Here is a 14,660-nt window from a genome sequence, read left to right as displayed (position 1 = left end):
CCCCAACCCTAACCCATGCCTAACTCTAGTGCCTTCCAGGCAGCGCTGCCTTGAAGACAACGTTGGGGGCATAAAATACCAAGAAACTAGAAGCGAGGGAGATAGAGAGATTTGGCCTAGTTGAGCAGAAAGCAGTTGATACAGGTGCAATCAGTTTAATTGTTTCTTTGAGGGGGCCTAGTTGAGCAGCTGGCAGTTGATACAGGTGCAAATCAGTTTAATTAGCCCTTTATGATGTCATAGTGCCAATGTAAAGTCTATGGGGGAAAATAAGCTTGTTTTTTGTTAATATCTCAAAAAGTATAAAGTTTACAAAAATGAAAAATACATTCGTTCAAGTGTCATTTTCAAGACCTACATTACAAAGTTTGAATGAAGTTTCTACGTTAAACGGTGGAAGCTGAAAGAAAACGTTTGAGTGAGGCAAAGAAGGGTTCAATTCTGGCTTTACTGGCAGAGGGATACAGTGAGCGTCAGGTTGCTTCCATCCTTAAAATTTCTAAGAGAGCGGTTCATAAGTGCAAGGTCAAGCAGCAGACATTGGGGACAACAAAGCTATGGCAGAGGGTGAAAACGACTCTCCACTGACAGGGATGACCGTCAACTCATTCGAATGTCACTCAGCAACCGTAACATCAAGTGACCTACAAAAAGAATGGCAAATGGCAGCTGGGGTGAAGTACACGGCGAGAACGAGGCTAGGGTAAGGCTAAAGTTGTGTAAAGCCAGAAAAAAAAACCTTCATCAGTAGGAAACAAAGAAGAGCCCCAATGTTCCTCAACTCTGAGGATTGTTTTTGTTGTTGTTTTTTCCAGCAGGACAATGCTCTATGCCATACAAGTCAATCAAGGTGTGGATGAAGGACAACTAGATCAAGATCCTGTCATGACCAGCCCAATCTCCAGACCTGAACCCCATTGAAAACCTCTACAATGTGATCAAGAGGAAGATGGTTGGTCACAAGCCATCAAACAGCTGAGCTGCTTGATTTTTTTGTGCCAGGAGTGGTATAAAGTCACCCAACAGCAATGTGAAAGACTGGTGGAGAGCATGCCAAGATGCATGAAAGCTGTGATTGACAATCAGGGTTATTCCACCAAATATTAATTTCTGAACTCTTCCTATAGGCTATTATATTCCTATAGTTAGGCTATAACTCTTTCCAAACTACTGCATCTGGAGAGACAATCCTGAGAAAAATGAATAATTGTGTAAAGCAAAATCTTACATAACAGAATGCAAGATAGCCGTGGCATTCTACATTTATTCTTGTCATACAAGGCAAACCAACTGGTCTTGTTATATGTGTGGAAAGATGCATAAAGCTTTTTTTCACACTTAATATGGTTCTGTTCTGTAACAAAGCCATAATTATTAGAATGCCAAGTGAATTAAATGAGGGAATATAAAAGGAATATTACAACTCATGAAATCTTCCTAAGTTAAAACATTAGTTTTGTGTTGTTTATAAATTAATATCAATTTGTTTCTATGCATTATTTGAGGTCTGAAAACACTGCATCTAACTGCAAATAAATTCTCTAAATGACAATATTTTTATTTGGAATTTGGGAGCAATGTTGTCAGTAGTTCATAGAATAAAACAAAACTGTTAATTTTACTCAAACATAGCCTACCTATTTAAATAGCCTAACATCAGAGAAACTGATCATTTTGCAGTGGTCTCCAGAGCTGATAATACAGAGTTTTTCCAGTATTTGTGTGTGCTAAGTATTTATTCGTAAAGTTGCTTCCCCATTGCGGCGTTACCAGCCTCTTGCATTGCCCAGACCATTCACGTGAACATCCCAAACAAGGAAGTGGCTGCTGCAGGAATCCACACAATTTTTGGCTGAGTCTGCTTGGTGAATAGGCTATTACAAAAGTCATGTCCGCGTTCGAAAGGCATAGAGAGGTCACACATTATCAATAGTTACAAAACTCGGCGCATTTAAAAATTCGGCGCACCCATTCTTATCTTATTCACGAGTGTAGCAACGACACAGTGACACCAGCTAAGCCTACTCGTACGATAAGCTAGTTTCTTGTTTTTTGGAACATCCAAGGGTCAGTTAAGGTAAGATATAATCAAATTCACTCGCGTAACAGATTAACAACATCTCTTATGACAAAATAGCCTATATTTTAAGCGCATAGATTTGCTACTAACGTCTCACGGCTGTAATGCTAATGTTACATGTAACGTTAATGTTATGAAGTCTGGAGTCGGACGTTAAGATAGTTGGCTAACCATCTGGACAATTCTCTACCTGTGAAGATTTAACACAAGTTAGAAGTAATATATTGTGTTGTACTAAATATCCTGCAATCCATGTTCGAGCTACGTAGTCACGTAGCATAATTTGTGTCAAAGGGGAATGCATGCACAAGCTAACTGTCATTCAGCTCAGCTGTCAAGAACTTTATCAGCCTAACTTGGTTTCTTGCTGCTGTATTGTAAAAACAAGTGAAGTTTAGATTGATGTTTCAGACTAGTAACTGGAACAATAGGCTACATCTATTATTGTTTATTACATTTGATAGATATAAAACTATTTTTACATAGGCTACATTTGAAAGCGAACCAAGGTCTAATTGTTTAATGACCACTCTGTTGATACAGGATGTGGATGCCTATGTTGGGTCTCACTGCCCTGCCTCATTTAGGAGGGCTGTATGGCGGTTTTGTCACTCGTAAAGAAGTGAAGACATGGTATCCAACTATAAACAAACCTTCCTGGCGACCTCCTAATGCAGCTTTCCCAATAGTTTGGACAACACTCTACACAGGCATGGGGTGTGCATGCTTTTATACATTATCACTGTAATGTACTGTAAGAAACACTATCCTGTTTTTAGTGTATTGTTTGGCTTGAAGGTATGTAAGCTGACATGTATTTGTACTGCATTAGGTATGCCTCCTACCTTGTCTGGAATGAGCTGGGTGGTTTCACAAATGACGCTGTAGTACCTCTAGGACTCTATGGTCTGCAGTTGGCTCTGAACTGGGCATGGACACCCATCTTCTTTGGCGCACATAAAATTAAATTGGTCAGTGATAGAGGCCTGATATAGACCCTTAAGGTGTTTTACTACACAATTTGAGTTCATTTTAGTGTATACCCTTTGTTTTGTATTTCATAATGATATGAAATAATATGCATTTGTTTGTCACTTGAGAAAATGTGCGTATTCTCTTTAGCACTGTAATATCTTCTGCTTCCTCACAGGCGCTGATTGAGATTGTGCTGCTCACTGGGACAGTGGGTGCCACCATGGTGTCTTGGTACCCCATCAGCCGTACTGCCACTCTACTCATGACCCCATACCTGGCCTGGCTCTGTCTAGCCACCACCCTGAACTACTGCATCTGGAGAGACAATCCTGAGAAAAAGGAAAAAAAATAATTGTGTAAAACAAAATCTTGCATACATATAACAGAATGCAAGATAGCTGTTAGTGCTCCGTGGAATTCTATATTTCTTCTTGCCATTCAAGGCAAAACAACTGGTTACCAATCTTGTTATATGTGTGGAAAGCTACATAAAGCTTTTTTTTCCCTCTTGTGGTCTTGATTATGGTTCTGTTCTGTAACAAAGCCATAATTATTAGAATGCCAAGTGAGTTAAATGGGTTGGGAATATAAAAGGGATATCAATTACAACTAATTTAGTTAATTATTGGTGTCTGTGCTTTACTTTGTAGAGGTCTAACCTCTTTTCCTGGGTTCCTTACAGTTAGCCTATTTTAGCCATATGGTGTAACCCACTTCCAATGATTTACGCTAAGATAGTGTCAGTGTCAGACAGGGTTATTGCACACACAGATGAGAAGGGTATGCATTCTTGAATTCGAGTAGATATTTCATGGATTTTCAGGGTTTAAATAATGACACATCATTCATCAGTTTTTTTTTACTCAAATGATGGGAAAATGTCATAAAAAGTTTTTAGCTCAACTTGCCATGTTTCTGTGTAGGACTGAGCTGCGGTTACAGGGTCACAACAGGCCAATATTTATTGCCTTATTCACTGGTGCTATACTTTAATTAATTAATGAACACACAGTGAGGTGAAACACACAATGAGCACACACTAACCCGGAGCAATGAGCTACCTTGCTACAGTGGTGCTCGGGGAGCAGTGAGGGGTTAGGTGCCTTGCTCAAGGGCACTTCAGCCGTAGATGTGGGCATGGGAGAGCAGTGCTCAACCACTTCCCCCACCCACATTTTTCCTACTGGTCAGCAATCGAGCCTGCAACCCTTTGGTTTCAAGCCTGAAGCCCTAACCACTAGGCCACGGCTGCCCTCCAGTGATTAGGAATTATAAACAGTGTGGATGAGGCACCCAATGAGGACAGTTTTGTAAAGAGTAGAACTTTACTTGCGCTCGTCATCTATGTGCTGACCCCTGGAGTAAGGTAGGCTGCCATGCCAACTTCATGTATCTAACCAAACCAAAGTAGAAAGATAGGCAACCTTACCTCCTCACCAGTAGCAATCTAATCAGACAACTTAATCTCATCTGAGGTTTATCAGATAGGGCTCATTTAACCAGCAGGTGGTGGTGAAAATATGAAGAGCAAGGGATGGACTTAATCTCACTTGTTGCCAGGTGCTGGGTGTGTACTTCCCGCTTAGTTACCCTGTTTATCTCTCTTTAACACATTACCCAAAAATCAAGATAGTGAAAGTGAAATAATGTGCTTAAGTCATCTCAGACCTTATAAAATTGTAGCCTCTAATTTTAACCCTCTTTTACCTCTTTGTTTTCAAGTAAAAACACTTACATATTCCTATTTAATTACAATATTTTTTTATTTATACTTGGACCAAGAAACAGGTAAAATATACAGAAAGAACATTGGCAAACTACTTTTCAGTGGGCTTTTCAGGGGTCTCCTCAGGCTTTGATGAGAATCGTTCCATCAGGGTCTTCCACAAACCCTTCTTCTCCTCGTCCATCTGCTGCATGTTCCCTGGAACACACCGGTAAGGCACATCAGTTCTTGGAATCATGTGTCACTTTTTATTACAATGAACATCGGGAAAGGGGGGAAAATAACTTCACAAATGTATTTCACCTGTACAGTCGCTGACAGATAAGATATTTACAACATCGGATGGATAGATGCATTAGTAGCCATTGCAAAGTGCCATGAAACTGAATCCTGGCCATGCTTCACACAATATAATATATATTATACATGTCCCAAACAGTCAGTGTTTGGCAGTGTTCAGTTGTTGCATGACTGGAGTAAAAACGGTTCTAAAGTCTGTCTGTCTGTGATATGATGACCCTGAGAAGTCTATCAGAGGGCCGCAAATCAAACAGATGATGTCCAGGGTGGGTTGGGTCTTTCAGTATGTCGACTGCTAAGGAACTGCTAAAGAACAAATCCCCCAAAAAAGGGTAGTAAGTTGCCAGTGATGTTTTAGCCAGTACTGACAGCCCACTGATGGGCTCTTCTGTCTGCTGCTGAGCAGCTGGCATACACTCGATAGAGTGGCAGTAGTAAGGACACCAGCAGCTTCTGCAGCAGCTTGTTTTTCCTAAAAAGAGTCGCTGCTGTGCCCTCTTCACTACTGTTGTGGTGTTGGTGGTCCAGAACTTAGGCAATGTCTTCTGGAACAAAAAAAACAGGAACCCTTTCCATACAGTCAAGTCAATGTATAATGACTCTAGGTCTGCGCTTTCCTTTGGAAGTCTATTATGAGATTATTCTCGGAACACTATGCTGTCAGTCTAGACCAGGGGTTCTCAACCTTTTCTGCTTTAAGGCCCACCTATTCTATTTGTAACAAGCGGAGTTCCATTAAAAAAAGATCCCCGATTTGGGCTAGTTTTTCCTGTAGCTGAAGTCTGTTTTTTTTTTTAAACAGTCAACCGGCTTACCAGCTAGAGTTGGGTGTCTTGTCTCCAGATGCCACTTTCCTTTTGAAGGCTTCAGCTCCTCATTTGACATTGTTAAGCCACACTCAACACACTGGGCTTTGGGCACCTCTATTGATAAAGCCATATTTTATGTAATCCGGATTGTATTTTTGCAGAACAGAAAAAGTTTTTGCTAAAATATTACGACCATCATTAGCATAGACATTTTTTCCCACTTCAGGGACTTTTCACTACCTATTCTAAGTACACCCCAGTATATAACATTAGCTTGTCAAACTGAGCGCATCAAATAGAAGTTGGAACCAATAATATAGCTACTTTGATAGCTGCTATTTATTTAAGTTTAACATGGTTACTCTAAAACATCTCATTTCCAAACAACTTGAAAACATTTCTCAGCCCACTAGATGGCGCTGCACGGTCCACTAATAGGCCCCGGCCCATTGGTTGAGAAACACTGGTTTAGACTTCATCCCTGTGCACTGTCTAATCTGCTCCGGAGATCACTCCAACCACTGTTGTATCATTAGCAAACCTGATGGTAGTGCATTTGTTCTTACCATTCTTTTTTTCTGTCAGACGAATTCCTGAATGAACTGTCAGTACATTGTTATGATTTGCAATAATCTACAGCTTTAAATGAGCATGTATAAAACACATTTCTGTAAGGCACACACATCAAGCCAAGTACTGATTCTTACCACAAACCAAGTTTGTTAAATCAACAATATTGTGTAGTAACCAAATTATTCCAAATAGTTTAGCATTGTACACCAATTGATTTTCATAAAGTAAGAGAAAACTGGATCAACACTAACCATTTTTCTCCTTTTGGTCTGGCCATGTCCTTTAAGGACTGAAGTACCACTTACTGTATCTAGAGAATATGACAAAGCTACAGGCCATCACATAGTTGAAACTGTAGATGAACATGAAGTTCTGAAATTGTTCCCTTACCTGTTGATAACAACATCCGACACTCCTCAACTGTAACACCTGTGAAACTTGTGTCCTTTGCTCGAGGAAACTGTGTCAATACATTTGAAAAACAATTCAAATTTTCTATTTAAAATTTGTTTCCAAATCCACAAAATGTCATTTAACAGTAGTGACTGATATTTCTATTACCAGCCAAACTCTGCTTCATGCATTTACTGCAACCTAAAAAAAGAATATACGGGTCATTCCACGTCAGTTCAACCAGGGCCCACGCACTTAGGTCTCAAAAAATTCTGAAAAAATTACCAGGTGTACCTATGTTACCCAGGAGACGCACTGTAGAATATACAAAGATTTTTAAAATATTTTTTCCTTTATTCTCCATGATCTTTTCTTTTTTAAAACACCAATTTGACTTGTCTTATGCAAATCTTTCTTTTTCACTTTCCACCCTGAACATGGGCAAAATGCACCATTGACATCAATATGTTTTGTATAGAGCCACCACAGGTGGCAGTGTGGTGACTCTATATAAAACATATTGATGTCAATGGGGCATTTTGCCCATGTTCAGGGTGGAAAATAAAAAAGAAAGATTTGCATAAGACAAGTCAAATTGGTGTTTTCAAAAATAAGGGATCATGGAGAATAAATAAAAACATATTTAAAAAATCTTTGCATATTCCCACAAGGTGTTTGGGTGCTCTGAAAATGATAACCAAAATGATTTTTCAGACTTGTGAGGTCTGCTGTTCAGACCCTGAAGGGATTTGTTTTCTGTTCATTGCTTTGTGAGAGTGTTTCTACTTATCTCAGTAAGGAAAATAAATCAAGAGCCTATGTTGAGTACAAATATGTCTTCTGAAGGCTTAAACAGAGCCCAGCCAGTCAATCAAATTTGTATCAACTTTGAGGGACAGCTATGGCCATGCAGGATTATCCAGACCAAACGTGACATACATACTATTCCTATTTATGTACCAGCATGCACAATTTGAGCCTCTTACATGGTTTAGTTCTTGCGCTGTGGGCTTGTGAACTTTGACAAAAAAGAGGCCGAACAAAATTGACACCCCCCTCCCCCTGTAAAACTGGCTGTATCTTGGAAAGTATTGATCTTACATAAGAGTAATTTACAGTGTGTCTCCTGGGTAACATAGGTACACCTGGTAATTTTTTCAGAATTTTCTGAGACCAAAGTGCGTCAGAAAAATGTGCAGTGGTCTCTTATTTTTTTTTCCACAGCTGTACATCTAACCACAATGAAATCACTGAACTCAACACTCAGTTGCCATGCATCAAATTTACTCAATTATGTAAGCACTAGTTAACAAGGTAATCGATGCCGTATGCCAGTACTGTAGCAAGAAACAAAACAGGAGAATGACAAGGTTAAAATCCCTGTGCGCAACCCTTCTTTCTCCAGGTGCTGATGATGTGCAGTTGAGCTAAATGGAAATCTCAAAGACGAGTATGTCGCACACTGGAGGATATATTTTTGGTGCACTTTCAGTAAACACACAGATTAGGATGCACAATAAATAGTTTACTAAACTACTTGCTACCAGTGTTCAAGCTTAAACATTCTGTTTAAAGCATTAATACTAAAAAAGACGAATAAACCTTTACAAAAAAAATAACTGTATATGGCACAGTTATACTGCTGTTTTTCTGAAGTACAATGCCGTTAAGTAATATTTTCGTGTAATGCCGCTTTTTTCTCGTGTCTAAATATTGCATTTCCTGGATATGAACTGTAATTATATGTAACTATAATTCCTCCAAAACTGCAGTTTGGCTACTCAGAATACCGCAATATTGACACCTGAAGTAGTGTAGTTATTGTCAGGGAACATCACAATAAACAAACATGATTGACCTCACCATCATCATTACCAGGGCGAGATCCTAAAAAAAGTCCAGATTTGTAGGACAAAGACAGATTTGTAGGCAACCCTTACCTTTTCCCTGTACATGTTACTGTTGATTCGGGCCAAGCTTTCGTACATCTGGTCACATTTTTCTGGGTCTGACAACTGCCAACACAGACATACACACGAGAACACAGTGCTAAGACACATTTCACTTATTTACACATCAACACCATGAGTAGCCTAGTTGCATATTTCCAAAACGAATGCAATTAAAACGGTTTAGGCTACAGCAGAGGTGTTATACAACGCAAGTCTAGGACACAATACAACTAGTTTAGTAGTTAGACGACTAAATAGATTTGCCCTGCCGGTGTCAATCTAATTTACTCATATCAGAAATTAGGATTAATGTTAAACATAAGTAGGCCTACATCAGAGTGTGGTAACGTTATTCTGTTAAGAAAACGATGAAACGGCTCATGACGAGGTCATGCATAGTTGTAAGCTAGTTGGCCATCATGAAGTGACTAGAATCAATTCGGGAAAATCGTGGATCCACAAACCTGGGTATTTTCTCCTTCACGAAATGCATGCGCTACTCTCTGTCGAAGGAACGTGCCTAAATCACGACCTTTTTTTGATTCGTCCCTTGGCCATTCTTCGCAGAGTTTGAGAAATCGTCTATACCTTGTGGCGGACATTTTTGTGAGGTTAACGCATATATACGGTCTATGGGTTAAAGTTAACTTTGATGTACGCTAATACCAGGCGACAAGTAAATTCCTATTTTATGTCCTGTTTTAGTCATACGTTCTCAGAAACATAGAACTGGTCAACATCAATCACGGGCATACTAGACACAGTAACAAATCTAAATATTTAGGGACACCTTTAATAAGAAATCGCTGCTCGCTCGGTTGCCGTAGCTTCCTTTTCCGAATGGTATAACTTCCGGGGGTCATTACACGGAGGTCAAAGTGTCCATGCGTGTTATATATTCTTCAACTGTATGGTTATAGACGTTTATAGATATAGGATACCAAATAAATCTGGTCGTTTTCACAAGTAGAATTCATTAAATATGAGTGGACCGACAAAGAAAGCCGGATCGGCGTCATCTGGAGTCTCGGAATGGATCGGGAAAGCCTGTCGTTTTGCCACAGACAGAAATGATTTCAGAAGGTAAATAACGTTAGCCAATAACAAACATTTCGCTTTAAACTAGACAACTATTGTTATTATCTTGTAGTTGGAGTGAGAAACTATGTTTTTGAATAATAAATGATTGCAATAAATCCCAGGGACAAGTAGGCGAATGAATGAATGAATGCGCAGTCTTCGGATTAAGGGTGTCTGTTGAGTTAGCTTTTGCCCTCTGTATAAAATCTTGTATTCGTGTGTTGTGTTTTCAAAGGAATCTCCTCGTCAACCTGGGTCTGTTTGCAGCAGGCGTTTGGGTAGCGAGAAACCTGTCAGATTTTGACCTCATGGCCCCTCAGCCAGTAACATAGGTGGACAGAAGTGTGTGGAAATCATAATGCAACATTAATGTAACAGGTAAAATAATGCCAATGTATACTTTTTGCACTGTCAGCTTTAATTGCTGGAACTGGGCTGGGATGACAAAATCATATTAATAATCATGTTTGTATTGATTGACTTTTGTTGTGCAATATAGCTTTACTGTGTAGTAATCACATTGAGCCTCATTGTATATCCTTATATTATGATGCTGAACTGATGGGGCAAAATGTCCCCTGATGACAGTTGTCTATGTGTTTTTTTTTTTTTTTTTTTTTTTTTTTTTTTTTAATAAATATTATTATTTCTATTGTAAAGGCACACTTTAATTCCATTAAAATGTGCATACCCTCCTACATTATTTTGTAGACTAGTTGTTGCTCCCATATGAAGTGCCATCATGGACATGTCATGCAGTTCAGTGGTTTAGCAAGTGAGACCACTTTAAATAATCATGATTTGTTTCTTGTTGTTTTTTTTGTCATGTATTCACAGGAAAACTCCTAATATTGCAGTTAAAATATGAATAAAGATTTTAATGAATGTTTTTATTAGCTTAATACAGCTCAAATAAAGAACGTTTACCCTTGCATATGACCCTTCATACTAGACACTGACACAGTCTTTCTTGTTGTCTTAGATGCTGACCAAACTATCCATCTTAAAAGAAAATGGCCTGCTACACAGTGACCAATGGCTGGAAGGGGTTGTCTCCCGTGATAGTGTGTTGAATTAAGAATTTTCTTATCGTAATAAAAGTGTTCTGTTTGTGCTGCTTTCTAAGTTTTGCTTGAGAGGTGACATGCTGTGATATTTAAAATGGATAAAAGTTCCCTAAAGTAAAAGCAGCAGCTTCTGTGTGTGTTTATGATATTTTTCTTGGAGCTATTGATGTGTCTGTGAACATACAAGGTCTGAGTTTTTATTTAGTATCTAAAAGTGAGCACCATTAAGAGAAAGAAGCTCTCAGTTAATGTCTCAATAATGATCATAATCATTTGTTACTGGCCAGGTATGCTCACACACAAGGATTTCGTTAATACCTACAGATTTCATAGATCACATGGGCATCCGTGGCCTACTGGTTGGGGAATCAAACTTGTGACTGGAGGGTGGCTGGTTCGATCCCTGACTGGTAGGAGTGGGGGGGGGGGGGGGTGATTGAATAACGCTCTACCACATCCACGGAAGAGGTGCCCTTGAGCAAGGCACCTAACCCCCAACTGTTAGGGTGCCGGATTAAGGGGCTGCCCAATGTTGATCACTGACTGATGGGTAGAACTCCTCCCCACATGAAAGATTATTTAATGTGTTAAATTGTCAAAAAGAACCCCAGGGCCTATTCGATACTCACACATATCTAAGAATAAGAAACAGGCTACTATACATCTCACAGCGATTTGAGAGACTTTCTTTCTTAAGTTGTTGGCTTTGTTTGAGTAATGGGAAGTTGTGATGCACTCTGTCTTGTAAAGGACACCAGGCAACGTTTTCGTGTTAATTAATCATCTTCGTAAATCGGTATATGGTTAAATGACTCATTACAGGGCGAATGAAGTTTTCTGATGATACTGCAATTGTGGGGTGTATCAGGGACGAGCAAGAGGAGGAGTACAGGAGCCTGGTGGAGGACTTTGTGCATTGGTGCAAACTCAATCACCTTCAACTCAACACTTCAAAGACCAAAGAGATGGTGGTGGATTTCTGCAGGTCTAAGCCCGCTCTGCTACCAGTCTCCATTGATGGGGTCAATAGGGAGGTGGTAAGCACCTACAAGTATCTGGGTCTTCATCTGGACAATAAACTGGACTGGTCAGCCAACACTGATGCACTCTACAAGAAAGGACAGAGCAGGCTTTACTTCCTGAGGAGGCTGCGGTCCTTCAATGTGTGCAGCAAGCTCCTCAGGATGTTCTACCAGTCTGTTGTGGCCAGTGCCCTCTATGCGGTGGTATGCTGGGGAGGAAGCACAAAGAAGAAGGATGCTGGGCGACTTGACAGGCTGGTAAGGAAGGCTGGCTCTGTAGTGGGAGCTGAACTGGAGTGCATCACTTCAATATCTGACAAAAGGACCCTAAACAAACTGATCAACATCTTGGACAATGAATGTCATCCACTCTACAGCACTATCAAAAAGCAAAAGAGCTTGATCAGCTGGAGACTTCGCTCACTGCCATGCACAACTGAAAGGCTGAGGAAGTCATTTGTCCCCAGGGCCATTGAACTGTTCAATGCCTTAGTGTGCCCCGGTGTATCCGACCCGCCAACCTTCAGTCTCACAAAGTGTCAGACATCGTGAGAAGCAGGATCAGTTTACATCCTGCATCCCCAGCACAGAGGCAGGCTAACAAAACGCTAGCGATTGTTGCAAACGTGTATAATGGCAGAGCCGGCAAAGAAGCAGCGAAAACCCTTGATGGAAGACGAAAAGGAAAAGAGCTTCAGACCGAGCGAGGGCTCGCACACGTATCGACACGTACAGACGCTAGGGGGAGCTTCGTAGAGAAAAAGCATCAGGCTTGCCTGGTGTACCTTTAATTATTCTAGGCTACTTTGATTGTCGTGTAATGATAAAGAAAACGAAAGTAAAGTAATGTTTCAAAACAAATTAGGGTAACTGGCAACATGATTGGGTATGAAGAGCATCCCAGAGAGGCAGGTCTAGAAGTAAAGATGTATTCATCACTCTGTAAACCTGTGTGCACAAATTATGAAACAATGTAATTTTAATGTTTCTTAACATGAAATTCTGAAGCATTTGAGGAGTTCATCATATACAGGCAGGGGTGGACAGTAACTACATGTACTTGATTACTGTACTTGATTTTTGAGTATCTGTACTTAGTATTAATATTTTTTGAAACTTGTGACTTTTACTCCACTACATTTGAAAGACAAATACTGTACTTTTGACTCCACTACATTTGAAATATGAGCATAAAGTATTTGTTACTTTTAACCACATTTGAGTCTTTGAATGCAATAATGCATTTTTTTCCAATAGTGCAATTTGAACTTGGCCGAATAGATTCTTCATCAGAACATCCTCCATGTAGCCTGGGAGAACACTAACCTGTTTGCAATAAATTCTTCATCAGAACATCCTCCATGTAGCCTGGGAGAACTACACTAACCTGTTTACAATTGAGACTTGAGAAGTGGTCTAGTCTTAGTTAATCAGGTTATCCGCATGATCATTGTGAAATTGAGCACCTGACATTCACCACATAGCTATATCTTAGCGTACATCATTAAACGATAAATAATCTACTCAAAATTGAGTATGGTTTTGTATTTGGCAGTATAATTTATATATATATATATATATATATATATATATATATATATATATATATATATATATATATATATATATTAATGATTAATATATAATAATGATTTAAATTATATTATTGCATCCATTTGAATAGTTGCAAGGTTATGAAAATAGGTCAAATGTTTTTGTTGGATGTAAGTCCTATGAGTGACCAAATTATGAATACCCTATTACTGTAATGACCAAATAAACATTACATTACAAACATTAAAAAGGACAAATACTTGTACTTCTGGATACTTTTAAGTAAAGTAAAGTATTTTTAAAAGCAAGTACTTTGTACTTCAACTTTAGTAAAACATCTGACTTAGCAACTTTCATTTGTATTGGAGTAATATTTGACAAGGTAACTATGCTTTCACTTAAGTAAATGAATTATCTACCTCTGTAGGACATAATATAAAAACATATTCAGAGAAATCTTTGTAAACAAGAGATAGAGCTGAAAAACAATATTTGATGGCCATGGTCTTTTGGACCTCAGATGGCACTGCATCAAAACCAGATCAATTCACAAACTTTAACAATGCAACAGCCAAAATTGTATTGAGACATGATACAGAAAATACCACTGTCTTATCTGGGCCTGAGCTTGTTTAAAATGGACTGAGGTAACATGGAAAAAGGTCCTATGGTTAGATCAATCAAAATTTGCAATTCGTTTTGGAAATCATGGACTCATCTGGGCTAAAGAGGAGAGGCGTATCCAAGTATACAACTTATCCAACTTGTTTTAGTGCTAGTTCAAAACCCAACACCTAGGTGGAGGTGAATTAGTGCCTACAGCATGGGCATCTTGCACATCTGGCAGGCACAATCAATTCTGAATGATGTATACAGGTTTTGAGCAACATGAGCAAATTTAATTCTGAACATATTTAAACCATATTTCTCCATATAGAAACAGTCCAGGACCTGGTGCTGAAATGGCCTGTCTGCAGTCCAGACCTGTCAAATTAGGTGCATAATAGAATGAAAAACATGATTAAGAATACCCCTGTTGAGCAACTGCAATCCTATATTGGGCAGGAATGGGATAACATTTAATTCTCAAAACTCTAGCAACTAGTCTCCTCAGTTCCAAAACATTTAC

The 14,660-nt window shown here is 39.2% G+C and overlaps 3 protein-coding genes across 6 annotated transcripts; 2 read left to right on the top strand and 1 right to left on the bottom strand.

The window, feature by feature from the left end:
- Nucleotides 1–1,780: 1,780 nt before the first annotated feature.
- Nucleotides 1,781–3,566, top strand: tspo (translocator protein). 2 transcript variants are annotated; one of them, XM_042089907.1, is made up of 4 exons: nt 1,781–2,077; nt 2,624–2,797; nt 2,913–3,051; nt 3,231–3,566. In XM_042089907.1, exons 2-4 carry the CDS (start codon nt 2,625–2,627, stop codon nt 3,405–3,407), a joined length of 489 nt encoding a protein of 162 aa, XP_041945841.1. In that variant the 5' UTR covers nt 1,781–2,077; nt 2,624; the 3' UTR covers nt 3,408–3,566. The 2 variants fall into 2 exon arrangements, with proteins under 2 accessions (XP_041945841.1, XP_041945842.1); XM_042089908.1 differs by having other exon boundaries at nt 1,785–1,865.
- A 1,233-nt stretch (nt 3,567–4,799) lies between these two features.
- Nucleotides 4,800–9,626, bottom strand: LOC121707385 (ubiquinol-cytochrome-c reductase complex assembly factor 2). Of its 3 annotated transcripts, XR_006031312.1 has the most exons (6): nt 9,273–9,624; nt 8,797–8,871; nt 6,854–6,923; nt 6,715–6,773; nt 5,085–6,492; nt 4,800–4,979 (listed from the first exon to the last, which is right to left on the bottom strand). XR_006031312.1 is itself a non-coding variant. In XM_042089910.1 (5 exons), exons 1-5 carry the CDS (start codon nt 9,408–9,410, stop codon nt 4,929–4,931), a joined length of 393 nt encoding a protein of 130 aa, XP_041945844.1. In that variant the 5' UTR covers nt 9,411–9,626; the 3' UTR covers nt 4,800–4,928. The 3 variants fall into 3 exon arrangements, 2 of the variants coding, with proteins under 2 accessions (XP_041945844.1, XP_041945845.1); XM_042089910.1 differs by lacking the exon at nt 5,085–6,492 and having other exon boundaries at nt 9,273–9,626; XM_042089911.1 differs by lacking the exons at nt 5,085–6,492; nt 6,715–6,773 and having other exon boundaries at nt 9,273–9,613.
- Nucleotides 9,627–9,650: 24 nt separating this feature from the next.
- Nucleotides 9,651–11,075, top strand: tomm6 (translocase of outer mitochondrial membrane 6 homolog (yeast)). The gene is made up of 3 exons (XM_042089912.1): nt 9,651–9,891; nt 10,124–10,266; nt 10,871–11,075. The coding sequence occupies exons 1-2, from the start codon at nt 9,791–9,793 to the stop codon at nt 10,218–10,220; spliced, it is 198 nt and encodes a 65-aa protein (XP_041945846.1). The 5' UTR covers nt 9,651–9,790; the 3' UTR covers nt 10,221–10,266; nt 10,871–11,075.
- The last annotated feature ends 3,585 nt before the right edge of the window (nt 11,076–14,660 follow it).

The sequence above is a fragment of the Alosa sapidissima genome, chromosome 4, assembly GCF_018492685.1.
Source record: "Alosa sapidissima isolate fAloSap1 chromosome 4, fAloSap1.pri, whole genome shotgun sequence".
In the NCBI taxonomy this organism is placed as follows: domain Eukaryota; kingdom Metazoa; phylum Chordata; class Actinopteri; order Clupeiformes; family Clupeidae; genus Alosa; species Alosa sapidissima.
This window is presented reverse-complemented; position numbering and strand designations above follow the sequence as displayed.